The 21,917-nt window shown below is 43.3% G+C and overlaps 1 protein-coding gene across 5 annotated transcripts in view; it reads right to left on the reverse strand.

The window, feature by feature from the left end:
• The window catches only part of smoc1 (SPARC related modular calcium binding 1), a 229,340-nt gene that overhangs the window by 11,500 nt on the left and 195,923 nt on the right, over positions 1 to 21,917 (reverse strand). For 3 of the 5 annotated variants that reach the window (XM_059954878.1, XM_059954873.1, XM_059954867.1), the window contains exon 12: positions 5,911 to 5,964. The exons of the other annotated variants lie outside the window; for them this stretch is intronic. In XM_059954878.1, the coding sequence (XP_059810861.1) occupies positions 5,911 to 5,964 (54 nt within the window). The remainder of the gene's footprint in view (positions 1 to 5,910; positions 5,965 to 21,917) is intronic. 5 annotated transcript variants of the gene reach the window in all.

Consider the following 21,917-nt stretch of genomic DNA (forward strand, 5'->3'; position numbering starts at 1 on the left):
TCTCTGCCATTGGAGAGATACACAAACCACTCAAAATTATCATGGTGAACCTATACAGGTTCTCTTCTGGGCTAACTCCTCATAGACCTGGATCTTCCAAAGTTCAAACCATATTTATTATCAAAGTATGTATACTATGTACAACCTTGTGATCTGTCTCCTTACAGGCAGCCACAAAACAAAGAAACCCAATAGAACCCATTAAAGAAAAGACCGTCAAACACCCGGCGTGCAGGGGGAAAAAAAGAATCATGCAAACAATAAAAGAGAACAAATAACATTCAGAACTGAAGTTTACGAAAGTGAGTCTGCAGTCATGAAGCCGGCCATCACTGCTGCCGATTCGGTGGCCTGTTAGTTCCAGGCCACAGCCTGAGTTTAACACAGATAAGTAAACCTCACAGAACAGCAAGCTGAACTGGTGCGTCCCTGGCCTCCAGCCCTGACACCATGATCTTTTCAACCTGGTTCAATGCTCAAATCATTCCAACTTGGTCATTCCTCGCTTTTGGACCTAGGCCCTCGGGTCTGGGCCCTGCCGCTTTTATGTGGCCTGTATCTGACCTTTCCAAGTTGATCAAACCTCTGGTCTTTCCTCACTCTCAGGCCCAGGCCCAGGACACACTGCCTCAACTCTGCATCACCTTTGCTCGTTTCGCCTCAGTTCTGCCGCATCAAATCGCCTCCGACTCCAGCAATGGTAAAACACTGACTCATTCCCCACTCTCATGCACAGGCCCTGCCGCCTCGATTCGGCCCGCACATGCGACACCACAACTGTCCTGCAACTTCTAGAATTCAGTTCACACCACGAAAATGCCACGTTGTACAGGCAGTTCAACAGCTCAACTGCAAAGGGTAAGTTACAGGCTACTGATAGCAGTGATCGTATCTGAGAAAAAGTGTGATTAATATTAATTATCTTTGGTTTACTGTCCTACCAGAAAGTCATCACTGTGCTTCACCAGCACCATCTTAAAGCAGAAAATAACTTCAACCATTTACCTATCTCCATCTTGTATATACCTAATGACCCTGGCTTCTAACACTTGGGCAGAGAAATCCACATATTCACCACCCTGTGGGTAGGCCTCTTTGTCCCTGACTCATCCATTAGGATAGATATTGAGATGTTCTCACTGTCAAGTTCTCTTAGGGTCTTATTTGCTTGGATAAGATCACCCCTCATCTTTCTAAACTCCAAGGAACACAGACTCAGAAACACTGTGCCTCTCTTGACAGGATTACACTGTCCACTCAAGAATGATCTTGATAAACCTCCTCTGAGCGTACTATATCCCTTTTTTAGCTAAGGGTGCCAAAACTGTGCTCAACAGTCCAGGTTTAGCGTCACCAACACCTCATACAATAATAACAAAACCTCCCTGTGCATAAAATCTAATCCCTTTGCAAAAAAGAGGCCAATATGCTCCTTGCCTTTCAAACTATGTATTGGGCATGCATACTGACTCTTGGTGTTTCTTGCATTGGAACACCCAGATCATTCTGAACCTCCAATGCTTCCAGTATTTTGTTATGATGTTAACATTTTTTATCATCAAATACAGCTGACTGTTAATTACTTGAATGTGCTAACAAATTAAATGGTCCAAGTCAAAATATAACTCTCAAATAAATTGGCAGCTCACTCAAAACTCTTCAAGCTCCAGATCTACATAACACTTCTAATGTTGACTCTTTCCCACAGATGGATATTTACAACCAAATTATTTAGTCATTTTGAAAGAGCAAGGTGGCAAATCGTTTGAGCTCCTGCTAGACCCTGATGAGCTCTGCCCAGTGCACATGATTAGATTACATGTTCTGGCCTTGGAGGGTCAGAACTCCAGTGATACAACAGCTTCAGGCATGGGGTTGGTGTGTGATTAAATGTGGGTATCCAGCAATTGCTGAAAGGGTTGAATTGCTGAACTATTATCTTTGCCTCGTCATTGGAAGTGTAGCAAATGGAAAATTAAGTTCAATTTGAAGAAAAATTAGATAAAGTATTTCAACTTTAAGAACCAAATGAAAGTTGAAATTGCTTCACCTAGCAAAATAGAGTCATAGAGTTGTTCAGCATAGAAACAGCCCGTTGGTCCTGACGACCCCATCTACTTGCATTGGGTCTGCAACTTCCTAAGCATAGGAAGTTCAAAACTAGCTGCTTCTTAAATATTGTGAGAACACAGTTTCCACTAGCTCTTCAGACAAGTATTCTAGACGCAACTTAGTAAAAGCTTCACGGTGGGAGGGGCAAGTTATCCTTCCAATCACTTCCAAACATCCCACCTCAAAGCCATGCCCTTTGTCGTTGACGTCCTCACCATGTGAAAAAAGATTTTTTATTGTATAACCTATCAGTCCCTGATAACTTTGTACACCTCTATCAAGTGATCCCTCAGACTCTTCTGCTCCAGTCCCTGCTTAGAACCATAATTCTCCAATCCAGGCAATATCCTGCCAGATATCCTTTGCACCTTCTTCAATACAACATCGTTTCTATTTGGTGATGACCAGAAGTGGGCACAATACCCCAGGTGTGACCTAGCAAATATTCTATGAACTGGTAAAATAATAATTCCCAGATCTTATATTCTATGCTAATAACAATTATTAATTAATGCTCTGTAATTAACTTCTCTGGCACTGAAAATTTTTATTAAGACTGCATACTCATTCCTCCAAGGACTGATTATCAATGGAGAGTTTAAAGGCTTTTTTTGAACTTCCCTTTTGCCTTCATTCCTGTTTTGATCCTACATCCGGAATCAGCTTACCAGGTTTCAGCTGGCATGCTTTAAATCATGGACATCTGATTAACTGGAAAGATGCAAGTTAGGGTGTACAAGCGCAGCATGGTGGGTTTGCAATCAAAGTCCCAGAGCCTTGGGAGTTTGGGAGAGTCCAGATTAAATCAGGAAGGTTACCACCTACATTTACACCAATCTTCTTTTCCTTCCTTCTCCCTTTCACTGGATCTAATCTGATACCGAACGCACCCACCCCAGTTTACACTTCTCTTAACCCAGCTTCCTCCTCCACTTCTCCATAATCATGCAGCCCACTTGATAAATGAAAAATACTGCTGAATCGTCCTGCGCAGTTTGTGTCACAGGCATTTTGGAAATTTGCCACACAGATACTTTAAAAATTCAGAGTAGCCACCATGACATTGACAACGACAGCAAATTCCGACTCAAGAGTTTAAGCTGAAGCTTCAGGGAGAAGTAGAACGATCAATTTTGAAACAGTATGAAAGAATGAAACAGCTCCAGGCTAAGTATATTTGATTATCAGAGTGATACAATTCTACACATAGAAAAAGGCCCTTTGGCCCAACTCATCCATGGTAAAATCTCTATCAGAGCTGGTTCCAATTGGATTAAATCCCTCTTACTTATTTCCCATCCATGTCTTCTTTTAAACACTGTAATTATACCCATTCTACAGCCTCCTCCGTGTACTCACACCCACTGTATGAAAAAACCTCCCTTTCACCTTAAATCTATGCCCTCTAGTTTTAGACTCTCCTACCCTGAGAAATAGACTGTGAATATCAGAGACCCTCTCCTTCTCACATCCTATCAGTCAGTCTGTTGTCACCAGTACAATCTGCAGTGTGGTGGCATGCTGGGACAATGGTATCAACAGATAAATTTTGGTGTCCTCCACAATCTATTAGCCATTTTAACAGCATTGTCATTCAAGTCGTTACTATAGATGCTAAACAATAGTGGACTCACCACCAATCTCTGTAGAATACCACTGGTTGCAGACTGTCAATCTGATTAACAACCCTCCACTATCTGCCTCCTTCCTCCAAGCCAATTTTTTTTTATCCAGTTAGCTAGTTCACCTAGGATCCCACATGATCCATCCTCCCCACTAGTCCAATCAACACAGCCTTTATTTTACCTAAATACATTGATAGTTTTGGATGTTCTGAGCAAGGGAAATGGAGGATTTCCTAAGTCGTTCTGATCTTGAATATCCATTTTTATTTTCCTATTTGTTTTTTTCCTTCTTGTTCTTTCAACAGCTTGAGTAGAATTAATTGATTCTCAATGACAGTTAATCAATCACCGTCTTAGCATTAAATTTAACCTCACTTTCCCCTCAGTTCTTATCTGGTGTTTAGGTTTTGAACAAACCATCGAGAGGTTACAAAAACATTATAGCAGCAATGAAACATTTCCATTTCTGCAGACTCTGTCCCCTGTCACGTAGGTTCTTGGGAAACAGGGAGTTGCAGACACCAGCAAGAATGAAGCATTTGATTCAGTGTGATTGATCTATCGCTTAATTACTTCTCCAAAACAGATAATGTTGCAGATTTGTTAGCCATGTTGCTTTGGTTACTTCGAAAGATTTTCTGATTTCAGCTTGATTAAATATATGGATGACTGGTGGATAAGTGTTCCCCATATGGACCTTCCATCCTCCCAACTGTACTCCACCGTTGGACTTCCTGTACTCTCTTTCCCTTTTCACTTGGGCCAACAATGCACCTGCTCTCCTATCCCACAATCACCTACAATAATACTTCAGTCAACGCGTCTCCATGCTGAAAACCTTTAACCTAAAGTACTGCACTTTGTCACTTGTCCCTCCTCCATGAAACTCTTAAATACAAGATATTCTTATGAAGGGTCTTGGCCCAAGATGTCGATTGTTCATTGGCCTCCACAGAGGCTGCCCGGTTAGCTGAGTCAGTTCTTCCAGCATTTTGTGCATTGCATATTCTGATCTCTCCTTGTTTCCCACCACCCATGTACCAAGAATTTCTGTCTCTCCCTGCCCCCATTCTCCCTCCTGCGAAGTGATACCCGACATACAATGCAAAGGCCACCCATCACAATGAAGCTTGGGGATAATCCTTTCCACAGATCTAACTTAAGAGAAAGAAATTAGTTCTGTCCACCTAACTCAACAGCCCCAGCAGACCGTGGCAATTTAGCAGCAGCTACAAAATCCTGTAACACCATTTTTCTTAGAAGGGCTAAGTATGTGAACAAAATACACCAGTACCATTCTTAGCACACAAGGTGTTTTTTCAGTAACCGGAGGGCGCTAATAGAACCAGTGCCCATGGGAAGAGGTACGGGAACTGGTGGTCGTGCTGAGATGGGAACCTGCAGGAGGGCTCAACTCGGTGCAGCAACGAGATGCAGCAACGAGATGGTCAAGGAGATCAGTGTGGAATAATTCACCAAGGCAACATGAACTGGCTGCCTGGAGGCCCTCCCTAGTGGTGACAACAATGATCAGCCCAGCCTACCCGAGTCCTAAACTCTCCCTCATCATTTCCTTTTGGGTGAGATGGAAACTGCTATCCATCCTTGCTGTTTGACTGTCCATCTTTTACTGATTTGAAGGGTTTTCTTTTTTTTTCCCAAGCTGAATGTTGGCCACTGGCCATTAAACGTTACTATTTGAGGAAAAACCTCTGGGTGGAGAGTGAGACGACGTCCATCACACCCAACAGTAGGTGAGATGAGCGGGTGGGTGACACAGGGAGCAGTAGCTGCCTGCAATGGTCCACACTGGCCATGCCGGATAGGGTGCAGCCTGGATCCCTCCCATCTGCAGCAAGCCGTGCACTACCTCAGTAGCTGACTCCACACAGAGCCAAGCAGCAATGAGATGCCCACCTCACTGCCACGGCGTCTGCAGAACCTGCCACAGAGAGCACACACCCTAGTGAAATGTCTTTTTAAATTACAATGCATGTGTTCAGGTCCCGAGACCAAGCCCTCTACAGCAAATCGGTGGGGCACTAAGCAGGGTATCAGTGCAACCCTGGACTTGGGCTCTGTGAGTTCTCCTCTGCACTCATCAACCACCCATCCCCAAGAGTCAGATCGCTGTCACCAGCAACAACCAGTCATGAGAGAAGCAGCAACTTACTGAAGGGATTTGCTCCTTGTCGCCTTCCATTTGAGAGCCCTCCCACACTGCTCCCTAGGAAGGAAAGAGATAATAAGTTTAAACATTAGCTGGTTGTCCCATTACACTAGACAAAAAAAAAGATTTTGCTTCCTGAATACTTTTGGGTGTATCTCATGGATTTTGGGCTGCTGCTCGTGAAAATCATCTTGAAATTTCCCTATCACACACCATCTTTTTCACCTATATTTGTTATTTCAATTCATAATTCAAGTCAGAATAACTGATGCCAAAACTAAGGAAAGCATTTTTGTAGTGCCACGATACAAAAAGGTCAACAGTAACAGGTAATTTCAAGAACTTCTAGTGGGACCGGAGAAAATCGCATGGAAGGCATTCAAGGACGTTTGAAAATTTTCTTGACAACTACTAGAGCACCAAACTACGTGCAGCTTGATGCCATCACGCTTCAAGCATACAAAACCATTAAGTGCAACATGCTTTAAATATTCATTTTCTGCTTTCCCATTTAGGCTTCTTCCCTGCAAATCTTGGTGCTGTCAGTGACGAACACAGTGGAAGGTTTCACCAGGACATTGTAGTCACAGAGAAACGTTATCAGAGCAACTGGAGTCCATTAATGCCGCCTGATTGTTGTTGGACACTTAAGCCTCAGACACTGATGACAAATTAAAGTCATCAACAAAACATTTTTAGCTTAGTTGATCTATTGCAAAGCGTCAGCATTATTATGCAATTAAACACAATATATTCAATAAAAGTTAATTTTTTGTTTATCCAAATTCCTACATTATACAAGTAGTCTGAAATTATGTTCAGCTTCAAGCAGTCTATCATAAACAAAAAGAAATTCTGAGGAAGCAACACCTTTGTTGTCCAGTGTTATTGACAGAGGCATTGATAATGGTGATTGATAAGCTCAGTAACATCAATATAGACCCTGACAAGAGGGAAATTCAGAGGTTCTTGACAGTTCCTACTTCCGAACCAGCTTGCTGATGTTCAATATTAAAGCCCCTAATGAGCAGTGGCTAAACACTGAAGGAAAAAGCAATAATACAAGTTATACCCGACAAGAGTACAGACAATTCCTAGCTTTTTCATAGTGCCGTAGTAGAGGAGCTTTTAATGGAGACCTGGTCTAACAGCCTCACAACCAGAGTAAAAATGCCATTACAGCAGCTGGGGAAGTTAAGTTTGAATAAATGGATAACCTTAGGTAAAAATGGTAGTGAATCATAAACACAAGAGATTCTGCAGATGCTGGAAATCCAGAGCAACACACACAAAATGCTGGAGGAACTTGGCATGTCAGGCAACATCAATGGAAATGAATAAACAGTTGACATTTCGGAAGCACAGAGGGGGAGCAGAGAGGGAGGGTCTCACTGAATTCCCAAATTGTTGACTGTATATTCACTTTTAAAGATGCTGCCTGACCTGCCAAGTTTGTCCAGCATTTTGTGTGGGCTGCTCTGTAAAAATCCTTTTTAAATGGATTGCTTTTACAGTAACAATCTTGCAATGCTCAAATACCAGAAAAATGTTACACAAACAAGTTCACCTTTGTTTTCAATTTTTTTTTTACAAGAAATGAAAAACGTGGAAATTTATCTTCCCCGAAATGCATGAATTAAAGCAAATCACTTGTTCTATGCATTGTGAAAGAAAAGAATAAAACTCCATCCTCTCAACAGGTTCCTGTTAAACGAAATGGACAGTACATATTTTCCTTGTCCGCTTGTTGTCAAGACTTTGAGCCATGTTTTACCAATCACTGCATGAATTGTAGTCATTACTGATGATCAAAGTCTGAGCATTTACAATAAAATTGTTGAGGAAAATTCCCATCTCTGCTTTACTGTTGCCTGAAAGTGCCAAATTCAACTAACTGCATGAAACTTAATTAGCATCTTATCCTTTCACCACAAGGCCTAGACTGAAGCAATGTAATAATAAGGCCAAGCAGTTAGAGACGCCAGCAATCTGGTGTTTGCCACTGTGTTTTGCTTGCCCATAATCTGAAACACATTTCACATTGGTCCTGTTTACACACTGTAAGATGCTTTTTTGGTGACTACATGCAAAAGAATGATATTTTACATTCTGTTCCATGTTGACTACTGAGTTATTTCCTAAATCTGTCTTTACACGCAGTGAGTAAGCAAGCATTTTGCTTTGAGCAACTTTTACCGGTGACGGCAATGTTTCCTAATTTACAAGTATACAGCCTGGACCAGAGGCCCTGAGTTATACGGAAAGGTTGGCCACACTGGATCCTTATTTTTTGGAGCGTAGGAGAGTGACAGGTGACCTCAAAGAAGCTTATAAAATTATGAGGGGTATAGATTATCATAGTCTTTCTCAGGGATGGAGACTTCAAAACTAGAAGGGACAGATACAAGAGGGGAGAGATTTAAAAGAGTCCTGAGGGGTAGTGAGTGCCAGAAGGAATGATCTGCCAGAAGAAGTAGTTGAGGTGGGTACGTTGCAACATTTAGGATGCATTCAGATAAGTACAGGGAGGGGAAGGGCTTTGAGACTTATGGGCCAAACATTGGCAACTGGGACCAGCAGGGAGAATGCTGTGGTCTTCATTAACTATTTAGGCTGAAAGGCCTGTTTCCCTCCTGTATTACGCTGTGACTCTACAACTAGTTAATTGTAGAATTAGGAATCCCACCACATCAGCTGAGGAACTTAAATTCAATTAAAAAGTCAATCTGGAATTTAAAGTTTTGTTTTGATAATACTGGAACTGACTGGAAGATGTTTTTGCCCTTCTGAAATCTAGGCGATTATTGGACTGTACTTTACATTGGAGTCCTTCAGTTTTTTTGGTGTTTTCGTGGTTGTGGCTGATTGGCAGGTGGGTGATCTGTTAGTTTTTCAATGTGAGAGGGGGGTTGGGGGTTTTGATGTTCATGTCACTGTTCTTTCCTGCGAGTGAGGATGTCAGGAGTTTGATGTTATTGTTTCTGTTTCTGTTTTCTCTGTGGTGAAGGGGGACAGGGATTTGATGCTATTGTTGCTATTTTGTTCTGTGAGGGAGAGAGTGGGGGTTTTGAGATTTGCACGTTTTGTCTCTTTTTCTATTTCGTGCTCGAGGAAGTTGATGTCTTTTCTTTCAACAACCCCCAAAATTTTTCTGTATTTCATGACTACCTGGAGAAGACAGATATCAGAGTTGTATTGTGCATGCATACTTTGACACTAAAATGAACCTTTGAACCTTTAAATCATCACAAAATCGTCCCTGCTTCACGAATGCCTTACATGAGAGGAAATCTGCCCTTCTTTACCTGAAATTCCCTATGTAACTTCAGGCGCACTACAGTACAGATGGTTTGTTCTCTGAAGTAGGCCAGCCCTCAGTAAATGGCAGTACAGGCCTTGCCATATCCTATGAATGAACTTAAAAACTTGGACTGTCTAAAAAGCCATATTTTACAGAGGAGAATCAAAGATATTGATGAGCCTTTATATCTTTCTTTTACACCACTGTCTGTATGTTGAAAAGTCATTCACAAGGACCCTGAACTGTTCCTCACTCTACATTTTCTACACAAACTGCTGAGTATTTTTTTGTACTGACATGGTTGCAAATGCAATTTTACATTGATTTTACAAGCACATAAACAATTATGTGCTGGGATACCGCAAGGTGGCAACATCTATCATCAAGTATGTCTACCAGCTGGGCCACACCATCTTTTGCAACAACCATTGGGCAGGGAATGAAGAATCCTGAAGTCCCACGACTCCAAGAACATCTACTTCTCTTCATTCAGGTCTTGAACCTGTACAACCCTAATCACTACCTTAGTATATCAAAACTCTGGCCACATTCCAGTACAATAGCCATTGGTTTTTGTTCTAATTGTGTCATTAATTGAATAATTTATGTTTCTATTGTGAATGCTATGCCTGTGATGCTGCTGCAAGGAAGATTTCCAGTACATCTGTGCACATGACAATAAACTGACCTTTGACTTTGGAAGTATTTTCCTGAATGAAGATCAACCAACATTTTAAACCTGTACACATCTCAGAGCAGTAGTTCAGTGGTGACATTAGTAAGAAACTGTTTCCCCTTCTCAGTCTGGAAATAAAAAGCTTAAAAGATGCACTAACAGTTAATTAAATAATATTTTTTTCAAAAATGTCAAAGTCACCAACTTAATTGAATAATTGACTTCTCTATTATATACAAGTCTTTAGTGGAGATAACTCTTAATTTAGTAAATTTCAGCATGTTAAAGAAGGTCCAATGGCAGATTGAAAACTGGAGTAGGATCCACTTTATGTAAATAAAAGGAAGTCAGCCCTGTTGCTTTTGTTTTTCAGATAAGTCAGTTATTATAGACTGTGGCAACTCTATTTTTCAATATGTTCCCAAGACAAGTTAATACCAGAAGTAAGAAGATACTGCTAAATCCTTTCAACTTGCTCTGCCAATTAAGTAAGATCATGGTTGATCTGATTTGTGACCTCAAATCTCCATCCATACCTACCCGTGGTAACCTTTCATCTCCCCCCCCCTCCCTTGCTCATCAATAATCCCTCCAGCCATCTTAAAATATTTGAATATTCTGTTTCTGCACCCTCTTACAGCAACAAGCTGCCACTAGCACAGCACCATCTTCTTTAAGAAGTACTTATCAAACCTTGGAGACAAAAAAAAATTCTGCTTTAAAAAAGGTGACCTCATTCTTAAGTGCTGACCCAGATTTTAGATTTTCCCCACAAGGAAACATCCTCCCCAAATCCATCTTGACAAAGCCCTTCACGATCACTTGTTTCAATCAAGCTCCCTTTCACTCTTCTGAATTCCAAAGGGTGAGTCAAGCCTGTCTATCCTTTTCTTATAGGACAACAATCCACTTCCAGTATCAATCTGGTAAACCTTTCTTGAACTCTTCCAATGCCTTAACATCCTCCTCTGAATGTGGAGACTATTACCGTATATAGACGACCTGATGAAACCTTGACAGATCCTACACAAGTGAACCATTATTTCCCCAGAAATAACAACATCCCACTAGATTTCCTAACTGCTGGATGTACTTGTATACCAGTTTTTTGCAAATCAGGCATTATGACACCCATCACTTTGCATTGCCCACCATTCAGATAATACAGTTGATGCACCATCTCTGAGACTCACTGAGACTCATCCCTGAGACTGCACTCACTCTGAGACGTGAAGGCGAGATATCAGCTTTTATTGACTGGAAGAAGGAACAAGCAGTGAGTGACCACCATACTACATCCTGGAGACAGAGAGGCCTCAATCGCCTTTATACAGGGGTCTGTGGGAAGAGCCACAGGAGCAGTCAGCAGGGGTCGTGTCCAGACAGGTATATGTAGTTCACCACAACAGTATTTGACTCTGCTGCTAAAAAGAACTATTTCACATTCGTCTGATCTTTGCTCACTCACTTTATTCATCCAAATCATTTTTAGCTTCATGTTTTCTTCACAACTTTACCAGCCCAAAATGGGGTATCAGCTCAACTATCAGTTGTGCCGGGGGGTGGGGGGGGGGGTTACATACTACACTATTTCAGGCTACAAGACAAAGTCAGACAGCATCATCACCAACAGTACATCCTGACTCCAATGCATCTGAACCCTCAGTCACCGTTGTGGAAGTAAGATCAGACTCCGGAGTGTAACTTGCTGAAAGCAAAGGCCCAGATGGTGCTTGTGGGTCGTGTCTTTAGGTGCTGTGCAGATCAGCTGATGGAGATATCTCCCTGCTTCAGTCCAAGGTTCTCACTCACATTAAGACCACCAAAATCACCCCGGTACTGAAGAGAGGCATGGTAATGTCATTAATGACTACCATGCAATGAGCCAGGCACCATCACGAAGTGCTTAAAGAGGCTGATCCTCTTCAATTCCAGTCTCCCAGACAACCTCAACCCACTGCAATTCACCTACTGACAAAACAGGTCTACAAAGACACCACCTTCCTGGTCCGACACTCATCCCTTGAGCATCTAGACAGTAAAGATACCTATGCTTTACTATTAATTGCTGACTGCTGCTTGCCTTCAGTACCATAATTCCAAGCAAATTCACCTCCAAACCCCTAGACCTGGGTCTCATCACCAACCTTTGCTTTAGTAATGATAGGCAGCAACTCCTCTGTTGCGATTATCCCCACAAGGCTGTGTCCACAACCCCCTACTCCACGCCCTATACACTTGCGATTGTGTGGCCAGATTCTGTGAGTCTGCAGATGAAGCCACCACAGTGGGCCATATCTGAAATAATGATGAGTCAGAGTACAGAAAGGAGATAGAGACCCTAGTAGCATGGTATCATCACAAGAATATTTTCCTCAATGTCAGCAAAATGAAAGAACTGGTCATTGACTCCAGGACGGGGAATGTAGAGGGTTGAGAACCTCAAGTTCTAGGAGTGAACATCACCAACAGACTGCCCTAGTCCAACAACATTGACGCTACAGCCAAGAAAGCTCATCAGCGCCTCTACTTCCTCAGAAAGCTGAAGAGTTGTAGCATGTTACCTTTGACACACCAATTTTCAGTTGTTGCACCATAGAGAGCATCCTGTCTGGATGAATCACAGCTCGATATGAAAACAGCTATGCATGTAACTGGAAGAAACTGCAGTGTTGTGGACAATAATCATTGTCTCCTATACTATCACCAACCTTATCAGCTCTGGGGATCTCCCATCCACTGCCACCAACCTCATAGTTCCCACACCCCGCACTTCCCGTTTCTACCTCCTACCCAAGATCCACAAACCTGTCTGTCTCAGCTTGCTCCTGCCCCAATGAACTCATTTCTGCATACCTTGACACTGTCTTATCCCCCCTTGTTCAATTTCTTCCCTCCTATGTTCATGACACTTCTCACGCTTTGAATTTTTTCAATGATTTGAAGTTCCCTGGCCCCCACCGCTTTATTTTCACCATGGACTTCCAGTCCTTATATAACTCCATCCCCCACCAGGACGGTCTCAAAGCTCTTCATTTCTTTTTGGATTCCAGACCTAACCAATTCCACTCTACCACCACTCTCCTCCATCTAGCGGAATTAGTTCTTACTCTCAATAATTTCTCCTTTGGCTCCTCCCACTTCCTCCAAACCAAGGGTGTAGCCATGGGCACCCGTATGGGTCCCAGTTATGCCTGCCTTTTTGTTGGCTTTGTGGAACAGTCCATGTTTCATGTCTATACGGGTATCCATCCTCCTTTTTTCCTTTGCTACATCAATGACTGCATTGGCGCTGCCTCCTGCACGCATGCTGAGCTCGTCGACTTCATTAACTTTGCCTCCAACTTTCACCCTGCCCTCAAATTTACCTGGTCCATTTCCGTCACCTCCCTCTCCTTTCTTGATCTTTCTGTCTTCATCTCTCTGGAGACGGCTTATCTACTGATATCTACTATAAGCCTACAGACTCTCACAGCTACCTGGACTATTCCTCTTCCCACCCTGTCTCTTGCAAAAATGCTATCCCCTTCTCACAATTCCACCATCTCCACTGCTTCTGCTCTCAGGATGAGGCCTTTCATTCCAGGATGAAGGAGATGTCTTCTTTTTTTAAACAAAGGGGCTTCCCTTCTTCCACCATCAACTCTGCTCTCAAATGCAACTCTCCCACTTCCCGCACATCTGCCCTCACCCCATCTGCCTGCCACCCCACTCGGGATAGGGTTCCCCTTGTCCTCCCCTACCACCCCATCAGCCTCCAGGTCCAACATATAATTCTCCGTAACTTCCGCCACCTCCAAAGGGATCCCACTACCAAGCACATCTTTCCCTTCCCCCCCCCCCCCCCCATTTCTGCTTTCTGCAGGGATCGCTCCCTACGCAATTCCCTTGTCCACTCGTCTCCCCCATCCCTTCCCACCGATCTCCCTTCTGGCACTTATCCTTGTAAACGGAACAAGTGCTACACCTGCCCTTACACTTCCTCCCTCACCACCATTCAGGGCCCCAGACAGCCCTTCCAGGTGAGGCGACACTTCACCTGTGAGTCGGCTGGTGTGGTATACTGCGTCCGGTGTGGCCTTTTATATATTGGTGAGACCCGATGCAGAGTGGGAGATCGTTTTGCTGAACACCTATGCTCGGTCCGCCAGAAAAAGCAGGATCTCCCAGTGGCCACACATTTTAATTCCACGTCCCATTCCCATTCTGATATGTCTATCCATGGCCTCCTCTACTATCAAAATGAATCCAAACTCAGGTTGGAGGAACAACACCTTATATACCAGCTGGGTAGCCTCCAACCTGATGACATGAACATTGACTTCTCTAACTTCTGTTAATGCCCCTCCTCCCCTTCTTACCCCATCCCTGACATATTTAGTTGTTTGCCTGTTCTCCATCTCCCTCTGGTGCTCCCCCCCTTTCTTTCTCCCGAGGCCTCCCGTCCCATGATCCTTTCCCTTCTCCAGCTCGGTATCCCTTTTGCCAATCACCTTTCCAGCTCTCAGCTTCACCCCACCCCCTCCGGTCTTCTCCTATCATTTCGCATTTCCCCCTCCCCCCCCCCCACTACTTTCAAACCTCTTACTATCTTCCCTTTCAGTTAGTCCTGATGAAGGTTCTCAGCCCGAAAAGTTGACAGCACTTCTCCTTATAGATGCTGCCTGACCTGCTGTGTTCCACCAGCATTTTGTGTGTGTTGTTTGAATTTCCAGCATCTGCAGATTTCCTCGTGTTTGTTGTGGACATAGCTCAGTCTGTCTTGGAGACCAGCCTCTCCTCCATTGACTTCATTTACTCTTCTCGCTGCCTTGTTAAAGCTGCCAAAATAATATCAAAAACCCCAGACAATCCCTCTCCTCTCCTCTTCCATTGGGCAGATGATAGAAAAGCCTGAAGGCACACACCACCAGGCACAAGGACAAGCTTCTATCCCACTGTCTTACTGAACAGTAAGATGTACTCCTGACCTCACCATCTGCTTTGCACCTTCTGCCTTCTGTTATTGGTCTCGCAAGACAAGTTCTCCACTGTACCTCAGTCCACATGTCAACTATAAACCAATTTAAATAAGCCAATCATCATTTTCCATTTTCTGCTTGGCCTCCTTTTCTCAATGAAGAAGTTTAACTTGCTACTTTCTAATCCAAGGGATCTTTCGCAGGATCTAAGGGATTGAGTAAATAAAAATCTATTCATTAACAATTCGCTGGACACTTCACTTCAGACCATAGAATTAAGTCCACCTCGGCCAGAAGACTTGTCAGCCCTCAGCTCCAAGAGTTTGCTCAGAATCACGGCCATTCTGACTGTAATTTTGTTCAAGTTCCTCCTTCTCTTTCAATTTCTCTTACCAGTAGCCACTATGCGAAGAATGGCAGGCAGCCATGGTTTAATGTAACTATTATCTCCTTGTTTTTTCAGTTATTAATTCCCCAAACCCGCTTTTCACAGGAACAACACTTACTCTGCTAACTCTTCTTTTTAAACATCACTTACAATTTGTCTTAATATTTTAGTTTGCCCTACTTTAGAATAATAATCCTACAATATGGAAGCAAGCCCTTCACTTCATCGAGTCCAAAGGTTCCACTTAATATCAGAGAATATATACAGTATACAACCTGAAATCCTTACTGTTCACAGATATCCACAAAACAGAAGAAAAAAACCCCAAAGAATGAATGGCAGAAAATGTTAGAACCCCAAAGCCTCCCACACCCCTCCCTAGGCACAAGCAGCAGCAAAAGCATCAAATCTCCCCATTTACTACAGCAAAAGCATCGACCCCCTATTTAAAAAAGCAAAAGCATCGACCCCCCATTTACTACAGCAAAAGCATCGACCCCCCCATTTACTACAGCAAAAGCATCAAACCCCCCCATTTACTACAGCAAAAGCATCGACCCCCCATTTACTCCAGCAAAAGCATCGACCCCCCATTTAAAACAGCAAAAGCACCAAACCCCTATTTACTACAGCAAAAGCATCCACCCCCCATTTAAAACAGCAAAAGCACCAAACCCCTATTTAAAACAGCAAAAGCATCGACCCCCATTTAAAACAGCAAAAGCATCGACCCCCCCATTTACTCCAGCAAAAGCATCGACCCCCCATTTACTCCAGCAAAAGCATCGACCCCCCCATTTACTACAGCAAAAGCACCAAACCCCCCCCATTTACTACAGCAAAAGCATCGACCCCCCCAGTTACTACAGCAGAAGCATCAACCCCCTATTTACTACAGCAAAAGCATCCACCCCCCATTTACTACAGCAAAAGCATCGACCCCCCCATTTACTACAGCAAAAGCATCGATCCCCCATTTACTACAGCAAAAGCATCGATCCCCCATTTACTACAGCAAAAGCATCGACCCCCCCAGTTACTACAGCAGAAGCATCAACCCCCTATTTACTACAGCAAAAGCATCCACCCCCCATTTACTACAGCAAAAGCATCGATCCCCCATTTACTACAGCAAAAGCATCGATCCCCCATTTACTACAGCAAAAGCATCGACCCCCCATTTACTACAGCAAAAGCATCGATCCCCCATTTACTACAGCAAAAGCATCGACCCCCCATTTACTACAGCAGAAGCATCAACCCCCTATTTACTACAGCAAAAGCATCCACCCCCCATTTACTACAGCAAAAGCATCGACCCCCCCCATTTACTACAGCAAAAGCATCGATCCCCCATTTACTACAGCAAAAGCATCGACCCCCCATTTACTACAGCAGAAGCATCAACCCCCTATTTACTACAGCAGAAGCATCGACCCCCCATTTACTACAGCAAAAGCATCGACCCCCCATTTACTACAGCAAAAGCATCGACCCCCCCATTTACTACAGCAGAAGCATCAACCCCTCCCATTTACTACAGCAGAAACATTGACCCCCCCATTTACTACAGCAGAAGCATCGACCCCTCCACCCACCATGCAAGCAGTACCAAAGCCCCCCAACCTGAAAGAGATCAAGATCTAGAGTCCATGAGAAACTATTGTCCATCCTAACACTCCAACATCTCAGATTGGCTCTCTCACAAGAGAGAGGGGAGAGAGGGGAGAGATCGCTCCTGCGACAGATGAGAGGGAGCCCAACAGCTCACACCAATAATCAAACACACACCTACACTAATGCTAATTAAACTGTTCTTTTTTAAAATTCTCCCCTGTACTCTGGTGCAACTCGTTAATGGGTGCTTTCGTACATTTTACTTCTGAATCTAATGCCCTTTCTTAAACACCTCACCATACACAACCGCAGGCAATGGCAGCCTTGCACATGTTGACTAAAGCAGTCTAGTTGCCTTAAAGTTACCTTATTCCAAAACCCAACAAGCTGCACTCTACAACAACCATTCCCATATTGCCCATTAACTGAGGGCCCCCTGTCTATAATTTAAAATGTACGCTGTTTCACTCCCAGTAACAAAGGTGTGCCAGGTATAACAATATAAGCTGACAGGAGTTAAAAAATTAGAGGTCTTCAAAAGAAGGAGCAGAGGCAGTGGGAGTGAATAATATTTTCATATGCAAGTCAATTAGCTGATACTGCCGTCCGGCTGATTATTAACTACAATGATTGAATGTGGGACTCTGCAAACATCATCCATAATTTGCAAACTCCATGTACGGAAGTGAGCTCAAGTGTTCATATAGAGAAAATTATATTTAAGTCAACAGACATTAGATTGCATTGACAGAAACAATCAATATAAATGGATGGATATCAATTTAGCGTGCAAATCTCTGGTATCAGGCTGCATCGGGGATGTTATGCCTGGTTTTGGTTAACTCACACAGTGGATGGGATAGTGGCCTTGGGAAAAGTCCTGTGCCCGTGCACATTAGACCAAATTAAGGCCCTAATCTATTAAGTGCAAGCAAGGCTAGGAGACTATTGATTTTGCTAAACTATTAACCTGGTTGCTGCGAATTATGAGTGCCAGTTTATTGGCTGATGTAGGTCTGTCCAAAAATAATTGAATGATTGACTAGACAGCAGTTATTGATAAATAGATTATTGAATTCAGACAAGTGGGATTGCCTTTGGTAAACTCTGTCATATAGCCCACAGATACATTCATGAAAGATGACTGAATACCTGACTGGGATACTGGACTAAATTGATAAATAGATTAGCCTAGTTTGAACAATTGAGGATACATGTGCGGTAACATACTGGATACAGTCAGTCCTCTAACAGTGATGCTCCTCTATATATTGACCTCTGTCATGGTGAATGCTTGGCTTACTTGCATCTTCAAAGGCTGGAGGAACTCAGCAGGATAGGCAGCGTCTATGGAAAAGAGTAAACAGTTGACATTGCCGGCCGAGACCCTTCATCAAGTTCTGAGTTCCTCCAGCATTTTGTGTGTCCCTCATTCTCTATTTCCTCATTACATCTCTCACTTTGTTTCTGAACCGTGACCACTTTGGCGATGATCAAGGAAAATACTTGGTGGGCAAACTTAATGAAAATAAAACATTTCCTTTATATAATGCTTTAACGTGCTGCCAGAAGCTTCAGGTTGTGTTTCACAATGAATTACAAAGTGCAGTATATTCTGTATGTGAAAGTCAGATCTGCAATATTTAATGTTTCATAGAACTGAAAAGCCAGATGAGGGCATCAGCTGGCAGGGTGCATTGCTTTTCGTATTTTAGTCTGCAAATGCGGTGAAGTAAAAATTAATGACGTTTTTAAAATGTGCTATAAAAAGACAAGTTTAATAGCCATCAATTCTCAAGACAAATTTGGACCATTCTGTTACTGATTTGGAATCAAACTAATTTTGATATTTCAAAATCCAAACATTTTAAAATATTGTAACTCATAAATTTCATTCCAATTGCCTTTGAAAAAAAAATCTTTCATGTATAACATTTCTCCTGGCAAATTGTCTTGGCTGTTCTCCAACAACTTTTAAGAATAACTATCATAATTTTATCTTGGAAACATTGTTCAGCATTGCTTGGCATCTTTTGCCTGTTCCCTTCGTTGCCCTCAGTGTCAAATGCTCCAACAGAAACTGCGCAGCACCTAAGTTCAAGCCCTGCAGTTTCTTAATGAACTAATCTGGACAGGGGTTACTTCAAACTTCTTACAAGTGGCCCCAAATGCAACTGGTATCAAGTAAGTGGCTGCCAAGTGCCCGGCGGTTGAATTCAGACCTTTGGACCAGCCTTTGCTAAACTCTGCTATATAGTCCACAGTGTGATAACTCGATACCCAACTACTTGAGAACAAGACATACATTCAGTTGCGAAGAAAGATTAACTTGGGAATCCTTGTTCACTGTTGGGCACTTTATCCCCTCAGTATTAATCCCCAAGATTCTAAACCTGGGTCTCAGTACCTCCCTCTGCAAGTAGATCCTCAACTTTCTCGTCAGCAGACCACAGGCAGTCTGGGTCGACGATAGCATCTCCTCCTTGCTGACACACAGGCGTTTCTCAAGTATGCATGCTTAGCTCATTGCTCTGCTCTCTTTGCACGCACGTCTGTGCTTAGCCACACAGTTCAAACAGCCATCTGTAAAGTCTCAGACGACGTCACTGATGCCAGATCTCAAATAAGGGGCTGTACAGAAGTGAGATACATCAGCTGGTTGAGCCGCAACGACAACCTCACACTCATCATCAGCAAGACCATGGATTTGATCATGAACTTCGGGAAGGGGAAAACCTGTCTTCATTGTGGGGTCAGTGGTGGAAAGGGTGGGCCAGCTTAATTCATCACCTCAGTGGACCTGTCCTAAGCCTAAGGCATTGGTGCAATCACAAAGAAGGTACACCAACAGCTCTGCTCCGTTAGGAGTTTGAGGAGATTAGGTATATCATCAAAGACTCTTGTCAATCTGACTGGTTGCATGACAGCCTGGTATGGAGGCTCCAGTGCATAGGATCAGAAGACATTGTAGAGCCTTATAGATTCAGCCTACTCCATTATGGGCACAACCCTCCCCACCATCAATGACATCAAAGACATCAGTTCCTTAGGAAGGTCGTATCCTCATTGAGGACCTTCCTCATTTGAGACATGTCCTCTTCATACTACAAACATCAGGGAGGAGGACCTACACTCAGTGATTCAGAAACACCTGCTTTCCCTCCATCATCAGATTTCTGAATGGTCTATGAATCTCTGAACACTATTATCGTATTCCTTTTGTCTTTTATAGTAATTTTATGTCTTTGCACTCTACTGCTGCTGTAAAACAAAATATTTCATTCCATCTAAGAGTGATTAGCAAGACTCAATTCTGATTTGCTGTGGGTTTCCTCCCATGGGTGAGGGTAACTGGTTACTGTCATCAGAGTGTGGTGTAGGTGAGTGGTAGGATCTGGGAGGAGTCGATGGGAATGTGTGCACAGTCAAATGGTTCAGGTTAGAATTTGCATAAAAATAGTGCTCGCTGGCCCACCGACCTTTCTCACAGTCAGCAATTCCACCAGTTTTTGTGTTGCCTGCTAACTTACCAATCAATCAAAATCATTTATGTATTACCAACTACAAAGGTCCAAGCTCTGATCCTGGTGGAACATTACCGACGTCCTGTCAGAATAACATGTCTCTACTGTTACATCGTTTTCTATGGCCAAGCCAGTTTTGAATTGAACCTACCAACTCACTACTCTTACTGGATCAGCCTACCACGAAGGATCTGATCAAATTCTTTACGGAAGTCCACTGCCCTACACTCAGTCACCTTCATCATCTTCTCACAAAACTCAATCTAGCTTGTGGAACTGGACCTCCCCTACTCAAAGCTATGCTAACTATTCCTAATAAGGCCATGCTTTTCCCATTGCAAGTAAATCCTGCTGATAGGAATTTCCCCATTCCCACTGTCAAGCTCACTGACCCATGACCCTTCTGTCCTTGGATTCACTCTCTTGCAAGCTGCCTTCAAGAGGGTGAATCCAAGGAAAGCATCCGGTCTGGACGAAGCACCAGGCCGAGTACTGAAGACCTGTGCCGACCAACTGGCTTGTGTATTCACGGGCATCTTCAACTACTTACTCTGACAGTGTGTGGTACCCACTTGCTTCAAGCGGTTTTCAATCATACTGGTGCTGAAGAAGAGCATGGTGACCTGTCTCAATGACATCCCCTAGTAGCTCTTGCATCCACAGTGATGAAGTGTTTTGAGAGGCTGGTGTTGAAGCGTATCATCTCCTGTCTGAGTGGCAACTTGGATCCGCTCCAATTCACCTGCCAAAGCAACGGGTCTACAGCAAATGCTATTTTGTTGGCTCTTCACACAACCCTGGAACATCTGGACAGCGAAGATACATACATCAGGATGCTCTTCATTGACTACAGCCCAGCATTCAACACCATCATCCCCTCAGATCTAATCAGTAAACTCCAAGACCTGGGCCTCCAAACCACCTTGTGCAATTAGATCCTGGATTTCCTCAGTTGCAGACCCAGTCAGTTTGGATTGGCAAAAAAAATCTCCTCCACAATTTCCATCAGCACATGAGCATGACAGGGCTGTGTACTTAGCCCCCTGCTCTACTCCCTTTACACTGTGCGGCTCAGTACAGCTACAACGCCACATACAAGCTTACTGATGACACCACTGTTCTGGGCTGTATCAAAAGATGTGATGAATCAGCACATAGGAAGGAAATTGAAACATTGGCTAAGTGGTGGTAATAGCAACAGCCTCTCACTGAATGTCAATAAGACCAAGGAGCTGATTTTAGACTTCAGGAGAGGGAAACCAGAGGTCTACGTACCAGTAATCATCGGAGGATCAGAGGTAGAGAGGGTCAGTAACTTTAAATTCCTGGGTGTCACTACCTCAGAGGACCTGTCCTGGACTCACCATATACAGTAAATACAATCGCGAGTAAAGCACGCCTCTACTTCCTCAGGACTCTGGAGATTCGGTATGTCATCAAAAACTTTGACAAACTTCTATATTGCGTGGTGGAAAGTGTACTGACTGGCTGCATTACGGCCTGATATGGGAACACCAAAAGCTTTGAGTGGAAAATCCTGCAA

The sequence above is a fragment of the Hypanus sabinus genome, chromosome 2 (assembly GCF_030144855.1).
Source record: "Hypanus sabinus isolate sHypSab1 chromosome 2, sHypSab1.hap1, whole genome shotgun sequence".
NCBI lineage: Eukaryota > Metazoa > Chordata > Chondrichthyes > Myliobatiformes > Dasyatidae > Hypanus > Hypanus sabinus.